The sequence below is a fragment of the Emys orbicularis genome, chromosome 1 (genome assembly GCF_028017835.1).
Source record: "Emys orbicularis isolate rEmyOrb1 chromosome 1, rEmyOrb1.hap1, whole genome shotgun sequence".
NCBI classification, from domain to species: Eukaryota; Metazoa; Chordata; order Testudines; family Emydidae; genus Emys; species Emys orbicularis.
Genome location: NC_088683.1, coordinates 97,628,357 through 97,647,225, shown reverse-complemented (window position 1 = coordinate 97,647,225; position 18,869 = coordinate 97,628,357). Strand labels below are relative to the sequence as shown.

Genomic DNA, 18,869 nt, shown 5'->3' with positions numbered 1-18,869 from the left:
TGTCAACACAAAGCCCTCTGCATGGGGACTGTGGGGCTCAAATTCTAAAAGGGATTTAGATGACTAGCACCCACTGAAATAATTGAGAGGTAGGTGTCTCAATCCCTTTGAAAATCTGGGCTTGAGTCTCCACATTGGTTCTGCCACTTCCTCCTTCCCTGCCCTGTCTATGCTCCCTACTAATAGAGCTGCACTGCCAACCATTCTCCCTCGCTGCAGCTGCCCCTTAGGACAGTGCTCCAGAAAAGAGAAGTCTTGAGCTAGATACATAAATTTTGTTTCTGGGGGGCTGGAGGAAGGAAGATGTGCATCCCACCACTCTACTTCGTGGCACACCCAGTTTCCACCACCACACCCCATGCAGACCCTGGACATTATATGTATATACAGCCCGTACTGTGTGTGTGTGTGTTAAAGTTACTATGGGAGCATTAACTCTCACTTCCTGATGTTTGTATATTTAAATGAATGACATGAGTGGCATTTGGCATTTTTACTGTGTGTGTGTTTGTTTAAAGAAAAAAGAAATCATTGTTTCACTTTGTAATGTTATTTAAATTGCCATTGCAGGCTTTGCAGTGAGGTGGTCCCAGCTGCTGCTATTGTTTGGCCAGAGAGTTTTCTGCAGTGTTGTTATCAAAGGGGCAGCACATCACTTCCCATTGTTGTCATTATTTATTATGATTTGTGTTAGTGTAGCATCTTGGAGCTCCAGTCATGGACGTGCTCGGCCCTGTGCAAACAGAACAAAAAGATAATCTCTGCCTCAAATCTTTCCGTAGGGAAAAGATAAAAAACCCAACACTTTAACATAGAATTTGTAGAAAATTGTGGGCTTTAGTAAAATAGCAAAGAGAGCCTAAAATCATGGGATGCGCAGTTCTTGTGCCCATCAGTTTCTTTTATTTTCTTTGCTTCTGGAAGACTGAGCATGTGAACATATCTCAAAAATACAATTTTCCCTCATGCATGTAGTAGCAGCCCCTCATCCTAGTAGGCTGCTAAAGAAAGTGGGGCAGTTCTCCCTGCTCTGAGGTCACATGGCCTCTGTCCTGCAATGAATTCCACAAGAGTAGATCTTTGGGCCTTGTGAATCCTCTTGGGGGTTCATGTATTGTAGGTTTCAGAGTAGCAGCCGTGTTAGTCTGTATCCGCAAAAAGAACAGGAGTACTTGTGGCACCTTAGAGACTAACAAATTTATTAGAGCATAAGCTTTCGTGGGCTACAACCCACTTCTTCGGATGCATATAGAGTGAAACATATATTGAGGAGATATATATATACGCTCTCTGTATGTGTGTATATATATCTCCTCAATATATGTTTCACTCTATATGCATCCGAAGAAGTGGGTTGTAGCCCACGAAAGCTTATGCTCTAATAAATTTGTTAGTCTCTAAGGTGCCACAAGTACTCCTGTTATTTTCATGTATTGTAGGTGCATGTTTTATCTCTGCATTTCTAAGGTGCCCTTCACAGTAACACTTAGTCAAGAACATTGCAGCCAGCTGTTCACATTTTAGCAGGTGTTCACTGACCATGCACATCAATTATTTAATTGTTTATAATTGTATAAACCTTATCATAAAAATGGTTTCTCCCAAACTTACCAGGCTTGACTGCACTGCATACGAGCCACATACCTACTAAACGTATTTGTTCTGAGGTTTTCAAGTTAATGGTGAGAAAAGACTCTTGCATTTCTCAGCTTAGAAAACATTGTTTTCATTCTCCCATCAATGAAAATACAACCAAAGGATTTTTACTTAAAGAGGAAAAAAATCTTTTGTCTGATATGAATTATCTCCACAAAGAAGAAATGTTCAGCAAGTTCTGTGCAAAGGCAAATGGGGGGTTTAACAATTAACATGGAACTCTGTATGATATCTTATTTATACAAGTATCTAATAAATGATGGTGTATTATGGTCATCTAGGAAACTGGGAAATAACCTTTTGTTTTGTCTTTTTGGCTGGGGAGAGAGGGAAGATTTCTCTCTGGAACTTTTCACCAGTACAAATTTCATGCACAGAGAAGAAAATCAGGCAGATAAAAAAGCAGGCCAATCCGGGTGAAGTTCCTTGTTGCGCATTTCATGTCGGCTTATATGATTTTTGCTCAGATGTACAGTGACTCCTTTCATGGAAATCCATAATTATCTTTTCAAGAGGAAGGGTAGGGTGAGTATTTACTTTCCATTGATTTAGCTATAATGACAGCTTTACAATCACCTTTTTATTTTCACTTAAAGGGGGGGGGAAGGCAGTCGAGGTTGGGGGATGTGAAAGCCTTCCCCTCAGCCAATCCCCATGCTGCACTGATGTCCACCCACCTACCCATCCAATCCCTCGTTTGGCTTCTTTGAAAGCCAGTGTCTCCCCTCTGTTCTCTGCACTGAAGCTCAGTTCGCTCCTTGACGCATTTTTCAGAAAAGTCGTCATGGATCACTGAACTGCTATTGTGATGTCTGAGATGGAGGCCATTCTCCCCTCAAGTGACTCAAAATGTTATTTTGCTCTTAAAAGAAAAAAAAATCCCTTGTATACATGGTACCTTTCCATTCAGAGTAATTTATGCTGACTTTAGTGATGATAAGGTTGTACTGCTTTCTTGCTCTTAGCTTGCTCTTGTGCTGGCTCTGCAGGGCTGAGTGTGGGAGCTGGACGGCATTTGTCCTTGTGGGTTATCAGTAAAATTGTTTACTAAGTTCCAGTGAGTTACAGCTGTGCAAACCCAAAGAAGGCCATTAGCTTCCACACCGTGTTGCTAAGACCATAACTTGAAGACAGTAGGGCTGCTGCCAGAAGTAGCTGAGGGCACAAGTTTGTCCTGCAAAACCTTTATTCCTGATGATGCCTGAGCAGCCAAAAACCCAGCTTGACTCCCAGAGCCCAGGCTGAGTTTCTAAGGTTGGTGGTATGCAAAAACATCTAATTATAACTGAATACACCTGAGTCAGCAAGGAAAGTGGGGGACAGGGCTGGCACAGTGGGGAGAGGGCCCGTGGGGGAGCAAGGGAAGGTGGGGGGGGGCAGGGCTGGCACAGCTGGGGAAGGGGCCATGGGGGAGCAAGAGGAGGGCAAAGCTAGCATAGCAGGGGGAGGGGCCATGGAAGAGCAGGGTGCACTGGAGGGCAAGGCTGGCACAGCAGGAGGAGGGGACGGCGAAGGGGAAGCGAGAGGCAGTGGGGGGCAGGATGGCACAGTGGGGAGAGGGGCAACAAGGGTACTGAGGGGCAGGGCTGACACAGTAAGGGAGGAGCAGTGGGGGGCAAGGCTGGCATTGAAGGGAGAGGGATCAAGGGAAAGTAGGGTGGTGCTGAGGGCTGGGCTGGCACAGAGAGGGGAGGGACAGGGAGAGTGGGGGCAGCGATGAAACAGTGGGGAGAGGGACTGTGGGAGAGCGGGGGGCACTGATGGCACAGCGGGGAGAGGGGCAGTGGGAGGCAGGGCTGGCACAGCAGGGAGGGGGCAGTGGGGGCAGAGCTGGCATGGTGGGGGGCTGGCACTGCAGGGGGAGGGGCATTGGGAGGCAGGGCTGACACAACGAGGGAAGGGGCGGTGGGGGGTCAGGGCTGGCACAGCAGGGAGGGGGCAGTGTGGGGCAGAGCTGGCATGGTGGGGGCTGGCAAGGCGGGCAGGGCCGCGCACGTTGCAGCAGCCGGGGTCTCCGCACAGGCCTCCTGGCCCTGCCCACCCACCCACCATTCAGTCCAGTTCCGCATTCCCTCCCCTAGCTCCGGGTCCCGCCGTTTGCGTCTTTCTCTCGCCCTAACCAATGGTAGCTCGCATCACACGTGAACGCGCGGTATCAACCAATCACCGCTTTACAAGCTCACGTGGTTTCCCCTGTGCTGTACTGATCCCGGAGCCCGTCTTTGGCCAGGCTCAGTCGGGGGCGCGGTGAGGCCCCGCCCCTGTCTCTGCGTGACGTCACTTCTAGTCAATGAGGTACAGTGTCAGTGTGGCATATAATATAGTCCCTGTAATCCTTCTGCCGCGTGTTCGCTAGCTCCAACCTCTGCCGTGGGCGAGACCAAGAGTCTTGGTGTCTTTAGCCAGGCAGGGGAAGGCAGCTGGGCACAGAGCCTTTCGAATCGCACAGGCATTTTTGAGCGCGCGGTGAATCTGGCGGAAGGATACAGTATTACCGGATCTCAGTTTGTTACGCGATAGAAGGCGGGCGCTATATAAGCGGGGAGCGCGGGACGCGCCCTCTCATTGTCTGTCTGTCTAGGGTGCTGTGTGGTTGTGTGCGTGGGCGCAGCTGGGACCCACCCGACCCAGCCGGCCGGCCAGCCACTCCGCCGCCGCCATGGCTTGGTAAGGGCGGCAGGGCCAGCATCGGCATCGGCCAGTGCAGCGGGCGCAGCAACAGCAGCGGCGTCCTCGGCCCATCCCCGGCGTCTGCAACCATGGCGTGAGTACCGGGGTGGGGGCAGGGCCCGGTCCCCCACCGGGAATGATCTGGCCGAGCCGGGGAGGGGGTTAGGGAGCTGAGAAGGCCTCCCCCATGTTGGCGAATGGTTTTCTCCCCGGTCGGAGGGTGGGGTGCTGAGAATGGTGTAGTCCGTAGCGCGGGAGTTGGTCTCCCGCAAAGGGGGGGGGGTAGGTGCGGTCCCCTCGTGACGTTCTGGACGTTCCTTTGCGCGTTTCCATCCCCTGTTGGGGGGGGGGTGAATTCCTGTGATCTTCTTAGCCCAGGGAGAAACCATGCCCCACAGACAGGGCAGGAGCGGTCCATCCTGGATATGGGGGGGCGGCACATGAGTCTGGAGCCTTGTGCGCTGCCTCGCCTCCTCTCCACCTCGAGCCCAGGGTCTCTCGGGCGGAATCCTATGGCTGCAATCGCAGATGATGCAGGCTGCTCGTTCAGCCTCTCGCCCGACTTCCCCGCTATTTTGTTATCCCTGATGGGGTTTCCAGGCGACAGCCCATGTTATCCTTAAATGTCCGCTTTCTATCTTTGCAGTCAGCGTTTTCCTTCCCTGGCCACTGGCTGGGACTCCAAGCTATTTAATGCCTCTCTGCTCCTGCGGCTTCTGGGCAGGCAGTAATTTGTTAGATGCCAGCTGCTGTCGGAGTAGCCCCAGTGGAAACGTGGCAGGGTACACAAAATGGCTGCCTATTTATAGGGTGGGGAGAGAGGCACGCGGGCAGGAACATGAAATGGCTGCAGCTTGGCATAGGCGCAAGAGTCCTGCTATGCATGAGTCACAGCAGAACGGTGGGTGTGGCTCTAGCAGTAGATATGACCATATTTGGTCATGAGGAAACTTGAGTGCCCTTTTGTTAATACTTAATGAGCACCATCTTAGTAGTTGCCAGATGGCACTGTTGTGGGGATAGGATTCTGAGATGGGCAGGAAGGGGTCAAAATGCAAAGAATGTGTCTGACAGGAAAAGTGAAATCCTGAAAAGGGGGACAACCCTAGTCTGCTTAGTGTTCCATAACATGGTTTTGATAGTGGAATTTTTGTTTTATTGAAGTTAACATTTCTACACTGGTAGAGATTCAGTATTTAAGTCAAATCAAACACAAATGGCTCCATCCGCTATATAATAAATGATCTTTTATCTTTGCTCCAGGTTTTTCAAAGCACCTCACAGCAGCATTGCTGTAATTGACACAGACACCTACTCATCTACACTCTTTGACAAAAAAGCATTAAAACTTGACCAAGATGAACCTCTTGAACAACGAGATGCTATTGGGGGGTTTACTGTCCCCCTTCAACCAGTCGTCTTTGGTGGCTGAGGAAAGCCTAGGACTTCTAGATGACTACCTGGAGGTGGCCAAGCCCCTCCGTTCGCATGGGTTCTCCAGCGACAAGGCTAAGGCAGTCTCCTCCAATTGGCTGGCTGTGGATAGTTTGGGCAAAAACACAGATAACAGCCAGGGTAAGGCATTACTTTATTCACACAGGAAATATATCAGCTTGGATCATTTTAGACTAGTGTTCCCATCAAGTGTCCTATCAGGAAGTATTTGCATATCACTTAACATTCTGCCATTGTTGTAATTAACCAGTGAGCTCTTTAAGTGGATGAAACAGCTGTGTCTGTTTAGAATCAAGAGCATCTTCCTCTATGTTCCACATATGGTTCAGAAGCCTATACTTTGGGGAAGGGTCCCACAAGATGTGGGAATGTTGCTGTCATTTGCTTTCACTTCTGTCTTAGAAGTCTCTCCCCAAACACTTCAATTCTATGTAGAGATTGGAGGAGCCAGAGAGAAATGGAATGTCATAAGTCACTATCAGGGATATTTTGTCCTCTATAGTAGAGCTCTGCAACACATCCCAGACAAATGACAAGTATCAGGTGGGAAAACAATCAGACCCTCTTGGAGTCAGGTTGGTGCAGCATCTTGGTCCTGCCAGAAACCTCATTCCACAGTACAGTGAGTGTGCATGCCAAAGAGTCTCACATGCTAGTGGGTGGCAGGAGCAGAGCCATGAAGCTGCTGATTCATGCAGCCACTGCTGTGCCAACCCAAGAGGCAGATAAAGGAGAGCTGACCCCTTGGGCATGAAGCAGTGGCGGTGCTGGATTGGGGTTAGGTCAGAAAACAATTTGACCCTCTCAGGGTTAGGTAGGCTTGGATCCAGTCTGGGTCAGACCTAAAAATTAGGCCTGAGCAGGCCTCTACTGTGCAGAACATGTTATCTGCTGCAAGTACTAGATTTGTCAAATTGGCATATGAAAAAGTTTAGCAACAAGGGAATGGATGGAGGAAAAACGCAAAATATTTTGCATCCAGAGTTGTTTCAGAAGGCTTGAGTTGATTATGTGTGACTGTTGTATTTTTATGGTAACTAAGTTTCCCTGCATTGCAGAGGATGCCTTCTCAGGCATGGATTGGATGGTGGAGAAGATGGATCTGAAGGAATTTGACTTTGATGCCCTGTTAGGAATGGATGACTTGGAAGCCACCGTCTCTCCAGATGAGCTCATGGCCACGTTGGAAGACACGTGTGATCTATTAGACCCCCCTACCCAGGAAATTTACGACAAAGAACCTCCACTGATAACTGACCCAATTATCCATCACCCTGAATCTCCAATTGGAGTAGATCAGGTGGCCTCACTCACCCTCCTTCTGTCTCTTCCCCTCCCCCCAGGGTCCCTGACTTCCACTCCAGACCATTCTTTTAGTTTAGATCTAGGCAGTGAAGTTGATGTACTGGAAGGAGACAGAAAGCCAGAAGCCACCACATTTGTGGTGGTGTTCCCCAAGTTGGAGAAAGAGGAGGAAGCCCACTCAGATGATAGTGGAATATGCATGAGCCCGGAGTCTTATCTAGGGACCCCCCAACACAGTCCAACCACCTCTGTAGAATCTCTCACTGACAGCCAATTTGCCACAGACCCCATTTGTGATTCTGTGCGGCCCAAACCATATGATCATCCTGCCGAGAAGGTAGTGTCAGCAAAGGTGAAGGGAGAAAAAAGAGCTGATAAGAAACTGAAGAAGATGGAGCAGAATAAGACAGCTGCCACACGTTATCGGCAGAAGAAGAGGGCAGAACAGGAGGCCCTGTCTGGGGAGTGCCGAGAGCTAGAGCAGAAGAATGAGGCACTGAAGGAGAAGGCAGATTCCCTGAGCAAAGAAATCCAGTATTTGAAAGATTTGATCGAAGAGGTCCGCAAGGCCAAGGGCAAAAGAACTAAAGGCCCTGAATAGGGTAGTCAGAGTAGAAGTTTTATGTGCATGTACATAAGAGCTTGATGCTAAAAGTGGTGTATTACTGCCTAATAAATTATTTAATAGTAAGTTGGCTTTTGTGTGTTTGGGGGGAGGGAGGGGTGCATTTGAAAGACCAGACCAATTTTTCTCACTACAGTCCCTGGCTGTCTTTATAACCAAGAGTTTGGTAGTCTATTGGACTCCACTAGCTAATGGAATGGAGATACTATACAGTATACAGAGCTGCTACTGGTGTAGAATTCAGGGAATACAAGCAAACTGGGATAGGGGTTTGGCGGGGAGGACAAGTGGTTTCTAATTGGGAAGACCTGGAATGCTGTCACTTTCCAAATGCACTTCACTGCTTGGTGCTGTTTTCAGGCTTTGGCCCTTAATCTACTTGATTGATTGATTTACCTGTGACCTATGCCAGCCCTGAATCAGTGCACATGAGACAATAGTGGGCATACAGTTCGCCTCCCAGGAGCTAGGACACAACTGCAATGTTGAAGTATCTGAGAAATGTACTTACTAAGTATCAATTGATCCTTAAAGGGAACAATGTGAACATGAAAAACGCTTTCTTGAAACCAGTACAGCTTTTTCTTTTCTTGTTTGCTTTTGCAGCAACAGGAAGTGACTAGATAACTCAAATACAAAATGTGGTTCCCCCCAACTTAGTAGTTTCCTGTTTAGAGGTATACTAGCTACAAAATTTGCAGACAAGTGATTTTTCCAAGTTGATACTGGCCATTTAAAATAGGCAGCACAACTTGATAAACGTTTATTTTTTGGCATTAAGGGGATCTGTTACTACTTGGAATAGCTTTAGACATGTCTATTTCTAGAGCCCCAATTTAAGCTAAATTTGATTGGAAGGGGAGTTGATTTATACATAGTCATCAGGCTATCTCTGATGTGACTGTTTTGATTAATCTTCATGCTAGTCAACTGAAATAAAACACTGAAATGCTTGTATTCAGAATAGCTGTGGCATTTACTGTTACTGGCATTTGAGGAATCATTAATAGTTGGCAGTATCTGAAATGGTGGTTACCTACTTTTCTGTTATATTGGTGTATAGCTGTGGATACAGATTACATATTTGGGGCGGGGGAGATGTTTTGTTAAACTAGAAAGCAAGACCTGATAGAGGCATGGAGGAGTGTGGAGATGAGGAATCCTGTCCCACTTGACTGAAAGGCTAAAATGGGAAAAAAGGTATTGGTTTGAGTCTGACTCGATGTACAGTAGAACCTCAGTTACCAATACTTCAGGAATGGAAGTTGTAACTCTGAATAATATATGGAGATATACCTATCTCACAAAATGTTATGCTTCTTTCAAAAGTTTACAATTGAAAATTGACTTAAATACGGCTTTGAAACTTAACTATGCAGAAGAAAAATGCTGCTTTCAACCATCTTAATTTAAATGAAACAAGTACAGAAAGTTTCCTTTTAAACTTCCCCTTTATTTTCTTAGTTTACATTTAACACAGGATTCTACTGTATTTGATGTTTTTGGTCTCTGCAGCTACCTGCTTGTGAACTTCTGGTTCCAAACTGGTCAGTTTGTAACTGGTGTTCGTAACTTCGGTTCTACGGTATAACTTTTACTAGGTTGGCACCAGGATCCTTACCCATTTTTGTACTGTGGCCATAAAAAAATGGGTAAGGATCCTGGTGCCAACCTAGTAAACTTCAGAGTGTAACAAAAATAGTAGGATAGTGCTTTCGTTCCCTAATTCATGAGGCAGTTGGACTTCCTGTTTCTTATTGTGATGAATGCCCTGTCTACAGCAGAGGTCCCCAAACGGGGATGTGCCCCTCTAAGGTGGAGTGGAGGAACATTCAGGCCTGGGCCAGCCCTGATGGGGGGCAGAGCGAGAGTGCCACCCAGCCCCACTCTGCTCAAGCCGTAGCTGTGGCTCTGCTCTTGGCTCTGGCCCCAGGCTCAGCTGTGGCTCCGCTCCTGGACCCAGAGCTGTCCCCAGCCTTGGCCCCTCCTTACCCTTGTCCAGCCCCACCCAGGAGCGGGGCGGGAGATGGGACTGTGAGAAGTTAGGGAACCACCGGTTTACAGCATTTTTGTCATGGGCATTTACTACCTGCTAATTTTGGCTTCATATATTTGAATACTGAATTAGCTTTTGAGCTTGAATGATCCTTTTTAAAACACTTAAACTTAATTAAAGTCAGAGCTAATTTTAAACAACCTGTGGTACTCTTCAAGAGCGATGGCAGTAAAGTGTCCTGGCTAAATTCCAGGTTGGTAACTGCCTGCCAAAAATTATGGGAGCTGCAGGGGCAATGCCCGCAGACGGGGGAGTACACAGCTGCCTGGCCGTGCCTCCCCGTAGGAGCCGGAGAAGGGACATGCCACTGCTACCAGAAGCCGCTTGTGGTAAGCACTGCCTGGAGCCTGCACCCCTGAGCCTCCCCCCAAACCCCTCATCCCCAGCCCTGATCCCCTTCCTGCCCTCGGTCCCAGCCCGGAGCACCCTCCTACACCCCAAACTTCTCATTTGCACCCCCAACCAGAGCCCTCACCCCCTCTTGCACCCCCAACCCCAATTTTGTGAGCATTCATGGCCTGCCATACAACTTCTATTCCCAGATGTGGCCCTCAGGCCAAAAAGTTAGCCCACCCCTGGTCTAGAGACTTACTTAGGTCCCAAGCACAACCTTAGTAAAAAGATCTCAAATTAGCTAGTGATTCTTCAAGTTTGTGTGACTTTTCCAGTTGCCCACATTTCAGTAGAGGGGAGAGGCAAATCTCTCTTAGAGAGCTGAGCCCTAGATCTGACTAGAAGAGTCTCAAGAAAGTTTGGAACACTCCTTTGGGCATGGGTTGGTGAGGTGTTTTACAGAATTCCCCGCTAGTCTACCCATTCTAAGAAATGGGGAATCCTTGCTGTAACTGCCCTCTTACCAACAAATGTTCTCTTTTTTGGCAGCAGGTACCCAGACTAGCAATACTAGACTAGTCCACGTTTGCTTTTCCTTGGGATGTTTGTCTTGGCATGGTGCTTTCCCTCTTCTCAGTACTCATATGGAGGGTTCTGAAGAAAACTGCTTGTCATAGGGACTCCCTTAATCCTAGTTGCCTGAGACTGGCAGGCTTGCTACGTGGACCTGCTGATGCTTTTCCAAGGATTAGAAGTCCTATGTTCCTATGCCAAGACCTTTGTCAGCAGGGCCCAGTAACTTTCTCAGGCCCTGACACCAAAATTTCTCATCCTGGTTTGCAATAAGACACTCTTAAAGGAGTTGTACATTTTTGATAGGGTGGCTCAGACACTGCTGTACCAACAGCAAAAATGACGACTTCTTTTGCAGTCTATTGTGTGGATGGTTCTGTTCCAGATGATGCAGGTAAAAGGTTTTTTCTTTCAACCCCCCTCCCCCCCCCGCTAGATGGACCAGAGTGACAGCCGTCTTTGATTTCCTGAAGGTTTCCATCAAAGGCCTCGTCTCTGACCCTGCTCAGGGTTTGAGGCCACAAAAGTTCCCTGCCAGTGAGACTTGGAGCTCATGACACTGGAGTTACCTCCTAGGCCAGAGCAGGGAAGTACTCTTTCACTAGACACTATTGGCTAGGGTCACGGCCCTTGAGTATAGTTGCTTATAGTAGGGTTTCCATTAGAAAAGCTCTGTACTCAGAAGGGGTCAGGTTCTCTTTCTCCCTCCTCCGTCAGCCAGTGGCTCCCTCTTCTCATTCAGCTAACTTTTATCTCCCTTCCTTGGGTGCCTTTCTATAGGGTGTACAGCTATACAGAGCCCAGCCACTGAAAGACCAATCATACTCCCAACTTAACTTCTAATTTGCTTTCCATGGCTCAATGGAGACCACACAGATCCCCATCCTGGCAGGTTTTGATGAAAGACTCTCCTCTGGGAGGTAGAGCAGGCTAATAAGTTTTCTTCAGATAAGGACTCAAACTGGAGAAGCAGAAGGAGCCCCAGTGAGTGGGGAAAATCCTGGATGCCGACTAGTCGGCATCTTGTCTCGGAGCAAGGGAAGATCCAGAGTCTGCACAGTCTCAACTGAGCCACAGAAAACACATTAGCTGGTAAGTGGGTCTATAAAATGTTTTTGTTTCATCTTCCTTAGTAAACCCACCTAAGAGAGGGAGTCACTCTGGCATGGCATGTGAATAAACTTCCTATGTTCCCATAGCAGCTCTCGTAGAGCAAAATTAGATGTTTTACACAAAAGGATGAGTGTAATATAAGAACCCAAATAGACTAGAAACATCCCAGTCTCCTACCACTGAAATACAATCATCCAGGGGTAGGAAGATCAGAGCTGCAGACAAACAGGAAACAGCACAACACTTCCACAGCTCTTTCAAAGTAATTTCTATTTCTCTTCTCCCCCTCCCCCCTTCTCTCAGGAAAACTACTTTTAAAGTAAAAGAGGGGTGTGTGGGGGGGGGGGAACCCTGCTGCTTTCTGTGTCTGACTGCAGCTCTGATCATCTTGTCTTCAAACAGGCCATCAAACTGATGCTATGGCTGCCTCATGGGCTCATATTTCAATTACATATGTAACTTCCAATAAATAATTCTTAGTAATTTAGTCATGCTTTTAAACAGCATCTGTAGATTAGAAACTTATTCTTCCATTGTAATTTTCATAAATTCCAGGGCCAGAAGGGACTCTTTTTACTCCTGCTGGAATTCTGCACCTCTGCGCAATGCAGAATTTGCACAGAATTAATGTTTCCTGCAGAATTTTATTTTTTCATGCAGATTTTGAGACTTCCACCAAAATGCTTCCTTTTTCCAGTTTTGCTTGTTTCAAATATTAGTTATATACACATACATGAGCACTTCTGCTGCTGTACTGTTAAATTAAACTGGTCATGACTCATGACCCTAGTGGTGTCTCCCTCCCTTTTATATTCCCTGCCAGCCTGAACTCACCCCTCTCCGCTCCCACCTATCACTGCACACACACAGACGCGCTCCCACCTACCACTGCGCGTGTGCACATCCCCCAGCACTCCCACCTATCACTGCGCATGCACGCACACACAGCGCTTCCATCTATCACTGCGTGTGCGCGCACACAGTGCTTCCACTTGCGCCTGGCACAGGGGCGTGCATACCACCTCTGGAGACAAAAGGGTGTTGGCTGGTGAACCATGTACATGAACACACTCACTCTCTCTCTCTCTCTCTGCCCTGGGTCTTCCTTCCCCCATGCTAACCATCCACTATCCTATAGCTAAACTACCGCTAACTCACCAACCCCACTCCCGCTAGTGGCATGATCCAAAAAGCTTACAATACACACACAAGCATGAACTTGGACAACACATGACAGACACACAAAACAGTACTTAAGGATGCTGGCGCTCTCTTAGGCCAGGTCGTTACGTCTGTATAATGACTTTGTTTAAATTAAATATTTAATTTCACTGAAAGAGAAGATAACTGTTAACAAAGATGCATCAAGTTCTGTATTAATATACCTAGTAAGGAATCTATTTGTCAAATTTTTTTTTTCTGATTTTGTTGTTGTTGGCTGTATTGTCGGACCTACTTGCTGACAGATACTTTGAAATAAATTGCCAAAATAATTGAAACTGCTGTGATTATATTGTTTTTGACAAATAAAATATGCAGAATTTTAAGACTGTGCAGAATTTTTAATTTTTTGGTGCAGTATTCCCCCCCAGGAATATATCATCTCGTCTGATCTCTTGAATAACACAAGCCATAGAACTTCCCCAAAATAATTCCTAGAGAAGATCTTTTAGAAGATCTTGTAAATCTTGATTTACAAATTATCAGTGATGGAGAATCTACCACGACCCTTGGTAAATTATTCCAATCTTCAATAACTGTTAAAAATGTATGCCTTATTTCCAGTCTGAATTCATCTAGTTTCAACTTCCAACCATTGAATTGTTATACCTCTCTCTGCTAGAGAAACTTCCCTTTAATCCCTTTCTTTGTACTATTTTTATGCACAGTGAATACCATTCTATGCTGAGCCAAAGGAAGAAAACCGTTTTAAGAGGAGGAAGGTATAGTCTTAGACTTCCTTAGAGACAGACTGGACAATTGATAGCTCTTCATGTGCTAATTTGTTTTACATTTTGTCAGGATTCATGACATTTCTCATCGCCTTATCTCAGACCATACTTGTTTAAATTGATTTTTTACTGTTTACATAGAGGGCAGTTCCTCTGCCCAGCAATAGAGAGAAGTAGGGAAATGGAGCAAGTTAAATACACATTACCTGTTGCACTATGAGAATATCAGTCCCTGTATATATTTGGCAGTTTAATTAAGACCATTTTGAATTCTGGATGTGTGTGTGTTTTGGCTGTGAGAATTTCTGAGTTTCAGCGAGGTGTGTGTGTGTGTGGGGGGGGGGTAATGGCATAGCTGACTCAAGGGAGGCACAGCGTGGGCAGGTGCAGACTTCACACAACTCTCCTCATGCACCTCAAGCTAGGTGTGATATATCCCTGCATATTCCACTCCTGTTCCATTGGCTGAGTATAAGTCCAGTGTTCATATACATAACTCGTGACAATACAGGCAGGCTGCAATCTCCTGCAAAGCTGTTCCGACCATGTGTGCCCTCTTTCCCACCACCTTATTTCTGCTACTGTTGTGTGCCGATAACTTCCTCTTCAACCTGTTTTTAGATCCAGGTGCTTGTACTTGTTCTCTGTAAATACAAATAGAAAAGCAAACCACCCCCAAAGAAGCCATCCTCCTCCTTTGCTGTCCTGAGAAAACAGCTGCACTCCTGTACCTTGTGTGCAAGCCCAAATCCCCACCTGCAGCTTTGCAGAGTGAAAGTAAAGGGTGATAAAAGCTGACTAGCCTCTCTTGGCGAGAAGCCCAGAAATAGCAGCAAGGACATGCTGCCCTTTGGGAGATGAGCATTCCCTCTTAGTGCCACTGAGCTGCATTAACCAGCAGGATAAGGCAGGATATTCTGGTCAGAGTATTTCAGGAAAAAGCCATAGCCTGGCAGCCCAAGCCCCTTCTCCTCTCTCCCTCTCTCTTCCCCCCCCCCCCAATCCCAGCACAACCTTCAGTCTGCTCTCCAGAAAGCAGTCAAGGTGCCTCTTGAGCAAACATATCCTATGCCTCTCTCATGTTTCCTGGTGTCTTTTCCACACCTAGTCACTTGCATGTGATTTGGTTCTGCCTAAATTCCTGGTTTACTCTTACTTTCTCCCTTTTGAAACTGTCCCTCCTTTCCCCTATGTAACAATTCTCCTACTGATTATCAACCTCTTCTTTAACTCTGAAAGCCTTTTGGGGGGCAACATTTATTTTCCAGTGAGCATAAACCCCATTTCTTTTATTTTTCCTATCACTTAATCCTCCAGACCTGGTAGCATCTGCATTGAATATGTACAGCAGGGGTAGGCAACCTATGACACGTGTGTGAAGGCGGCACGCGAGCTGATTTTCAGTGGCATTCACACTGCTCGGGTCCTGGCCACCAGTCTAGGAGGCTCTGCATTTTAATTTAATTTTAAATGAAGCTTCTTAAACATGTTGAAACCTTATTTACTTTACATACAATAGTTTAGTTATATATTATAGACTTATAGAAAGAGACCTTCTAAAAAGGTTAAAACGTATTACTGGCACGCGAAACCTTAAATTAGAGTGAATAAATGAAGACTCGGCACAGCACTTCTGAAAGGTTGCCGACCCCTGATGTACAGTGTAACTCTTTGCCTGTCAGTGCCAGTTTTTAGCAATTAAAGGTGTCTGGGTTCTGGCTACCTTGGAGACCCCCTCTTTCCTTCTGCATCATACTTGCAGTAGAGAGCCACTTACAGGCACCCTCTAAATTCAATTTCCAGTGTGGGGAGGGTCCTTGGATCTAGTATATGCTTCCTCTTTTGTACCAACAAAGCTTGTATTAACTCTGAGTGCATGTTTCAAGACCCAGCTGCTCAGTCTGGCCTTTGTGTGTGTGTGTGTGTGTGTGTGTGTGTGTGTGTGTGTGTGTGAGAGAGAGATTTCTGTGGACTAGGGAATTCTATTTTAAACTGAGTAGTCTAAATATGTGTCAGGTTGCTTTTAAATGCACCCATGCCAAGCCTTTAGAAAATCATAAAGCAGCTAGCTTTACAGAGGAGTTCTAGCAAGCGTTTTAAACAGTCTCACAATCCCTCCCAAAGCAGTGATCAGTCACTTCACATTTCACCTTCTCTTGCATGTTCCTCTCGCATCACGCCATTTTATTGTAAAGGGCAAGTGGGTTTCTTGCTGGTGAAAAATGTCAAGTTAACCTGTGGGGATATGGGAGTACTCTAGATATCACCAGAGCTGGTGCAGCACAGGCCTCAGCAACGTAAGCTTCCTCTATCTGCTGCCAGCCACACCAGGGTGATTCAATTCTGACCAGGACAAAATATTGATAGTGTGAGCTGGAGAGGGGAATCATCTTAGTGTCCCATTTAAGCGTTGGTCTGTGAGACTATTAATTAACCAGTTAAGGTGAGGGTAATGCAGCTCAGACCAATGGTCTATCTAGCCCACTGTCCTGTCCTGTCTCTGCCAGTAGCCAATACCAGATGATTTAGAAATAATTCTGGAATGACCTGCCCACAAGGGAAGCATTTTCCTACTCCGGGCAGTTAGTGGTTGGCTTATGCCTTGAAGCAGGAGTTTATATCCCTTCTATTCTAATAGAAGCTATTCATATAAATATCTAATCTTTATTTGAATCGTACTAAACTCTTGGGCCAAGATCTCACAGCTATTTAGCCACCTACATTCCATTGATTTCAGCAAGCGGTAACTGCCTAAAGAGCTTTGAGGATTTGGGCCTTGCCTCAATATGTAGCAGAGTTCCACAGGGTAAGTACGCATTATGTAAAAATAATTCCTTTTCAGCTTAAATTTGTTGCCTTTCACTTTGATTGCTCCTTGTCTCATATTATGGGGGTGGGGGAGTGGAAGCACCTCTTAAGTTTTCTATACCATTAATTACTCAGACTGATATCTCATGTCCTCTCTGAACTAAGTAGTTCTAACTCCCATAGATTTTAAATGAGACAAAGTGCCTAAGTCAATTCTGAAAATGGGACATTTGTGCTTTTGGAGGTATTACCACTAATCTTTTCAATTTCTCCACACCTGTAGTTATTTTCATCACCTCTCTCTACCCCTTCTCTTTCTGCTCTATCATTTTAGAGAGAAGGAGACAGAATTACCAGAAGCTTAAGAGAAGGTGTCCCACTGTTTTATAAAATGGCATATTTTTTAAGCTATTCCTTATGCATCCTAATGTTGGTTGCTGCAGCTGCTGTTCAGTGAAGAGGCTTTTGCTGAGCTGTTTGGAGTCTTATTGCATAAAGTGGTGGTTGAGTCATTCACTGTACACTAGCTTGTCTGTCACTCTACCAGTTTGCTTTCCATTCATGTTGTAGGAGTGTCAGATACACCCTGGCTTTATGGACCTGATTCATAAGCTCGCCCAATACTAAACACCCAGGGACTGCTTTGCCCTGTAATTCCTCTGCCAGAAGTAGACCATTGCCAGACTCGCATGTTATTTACATTTCTATTAAAGCTGCTACTGCCTTTCTCCTCCCTGTGGGTGGGAAAGTTATACATAGGATGGCAACCCCCCAGGTTTAGCTATCTTTATTTTCTGCTGCAGCATGGTGCAGAGCTGGGACCAGAGCCAGGAGTCCAGCCACCGTGAGCTCATCCAACCCAGTGCTCACCCCACAGCAGTAGGAAGGAATCAAGTGTGGGAGCACACAGCTAAAACAGAAGGGAATGCACTCTGACAGGATCAGCTGTTCCAGGCTGAAGAGTTTTAGGTTATATGTTAGGAACCTTTCCCTTCTGCTTCTGTCAGTGGAAGCCAAGGGGAAATAGGAGCTATTTAAAAGTAAAAGCACCTGGGCCACTCCTTGCACACTAAACTCCTTTCTCCCTATTTCTTGTGGGGCACAACTTTGCCTGTAGGTGATGGCTGAATGAAGCAACAAGCTCTTCTGACCCTGCTTTCTCAATACTCCACAATGGTCATGCACTAGCATTTGCACATTTAATATATTGAAGTCTTCTGTGGTTCCACACTCCACTGTCCAAAATGCTGTTCCTTCAACTTATATGTAGTGAGCAGTGGCCTGTAGGGATGGGGAAGAGGACTCACTGGCCTGCTCTGTCCAAGTGTCATGCATAGCTGGGCGATGCTCTTCCACTTGATGGACAAAAGCAAGCCTGAAGAGGCCTTCATACTTTTGGGACTGAGATCAGTTAATACAGGCAGAAACGGCAGAGTTAGGTGGAATGTGTAAATACATGTTTAAATTGTTCTTAGCATGTCTCCTGGTTACAGGGCTAGCTGCACCTCTGTTCTCTTCCTGGTCTGAGTACATGCCCTCAGCTGTCAGGCCTTATGACTTCACCTCTCCTGGGGAGCAATTCCACAGTTCTCACACAGGCCGGGTCTCTGAGTGGATCACCTGTTCTTACCCAGCAGCTCCAACTGGATTCAGCTCCTATGGTTCTTTCCTTTCTGGAGTCTGTGACCAGCAGCATACACAGTGACTAAATAACCTTCTTAAAACACTTTAAATTTTAACAGTAGGAACAAATAATTTAGAGGATTTCAAAAAACAGCTAACAGTCTCTATGCATATCACTTTCCATCTCCCACTAGCAGCCTAAGGAAACCTAACTGCTTCAGCCTCCCACATGGGTAGCTGGGTCAGTCTGGTGCCCCCACACGATCACCTCCTCTCTTGTAAGGAAGCCCTTTTTAAACTTCCAAACTTCTTGTACTTCATTCTCAAACTTGGGCCCCTCTGGACAAAACTAGTTTTGCAAGTTGGCTGAAAAGGAAATCTAAAGTCCTCAAAGATAACCATTTGGGCATGATCCCTTAAGTGTTTGCTTTCTGAGGGGTAGAGGGCTGCCCAGGCCTAATTTTTAAGCCCCCTTGACCCAACCCTTCCTTCATAACCTGAGACAGTGCCACTGCCTCCAGCCTATAGTAGTTGCGTCCCATCGGGTGGCTCAGCCCTAGGGAAGGGTGGCTTATTTCAAGTTGTTCTTTTACTTCCTGCTTCTATTAAACCAATCTTCATACAGTAAACACCCCATAACCATGTCAACATACATATTCGTAAGTTACAGAGCAGCTCCATTACTATCACAGTAGGTATG

The 18,869-nt window shown here is 46.3% G+C and overlaps 1 protein-coding gene across 1 annotated transcript; it reads left to right on the top strand.

Annotated features, from left to right (window-relative positions):
• The first annotated feature begins 4,214 nt into the window (after positions 1–4,214).
• On the top strand, positions 4,215–7,777 carry ATF4 (activating transcription factor 4). The gene is made up of 3 exons (XM_065397465.1): positions 4,215–4,420; positions 5,590–5,901; positions 6,840–7,777. Exons 2-3 carry the CDS (start codon positions 5,685–5,687, stop codon positions 7,685–7,687), a joined length of 1,065 nt encoding a protein of 354 aa, XP_065253537.1. The 5' UTR covers positions 4,215–4,420; positions 5,590–5,684; the 3' UTR covers positions 7,688–7,777.
• Positions 7,778–18,869: the final 11,092 nt, after the last annotated feature.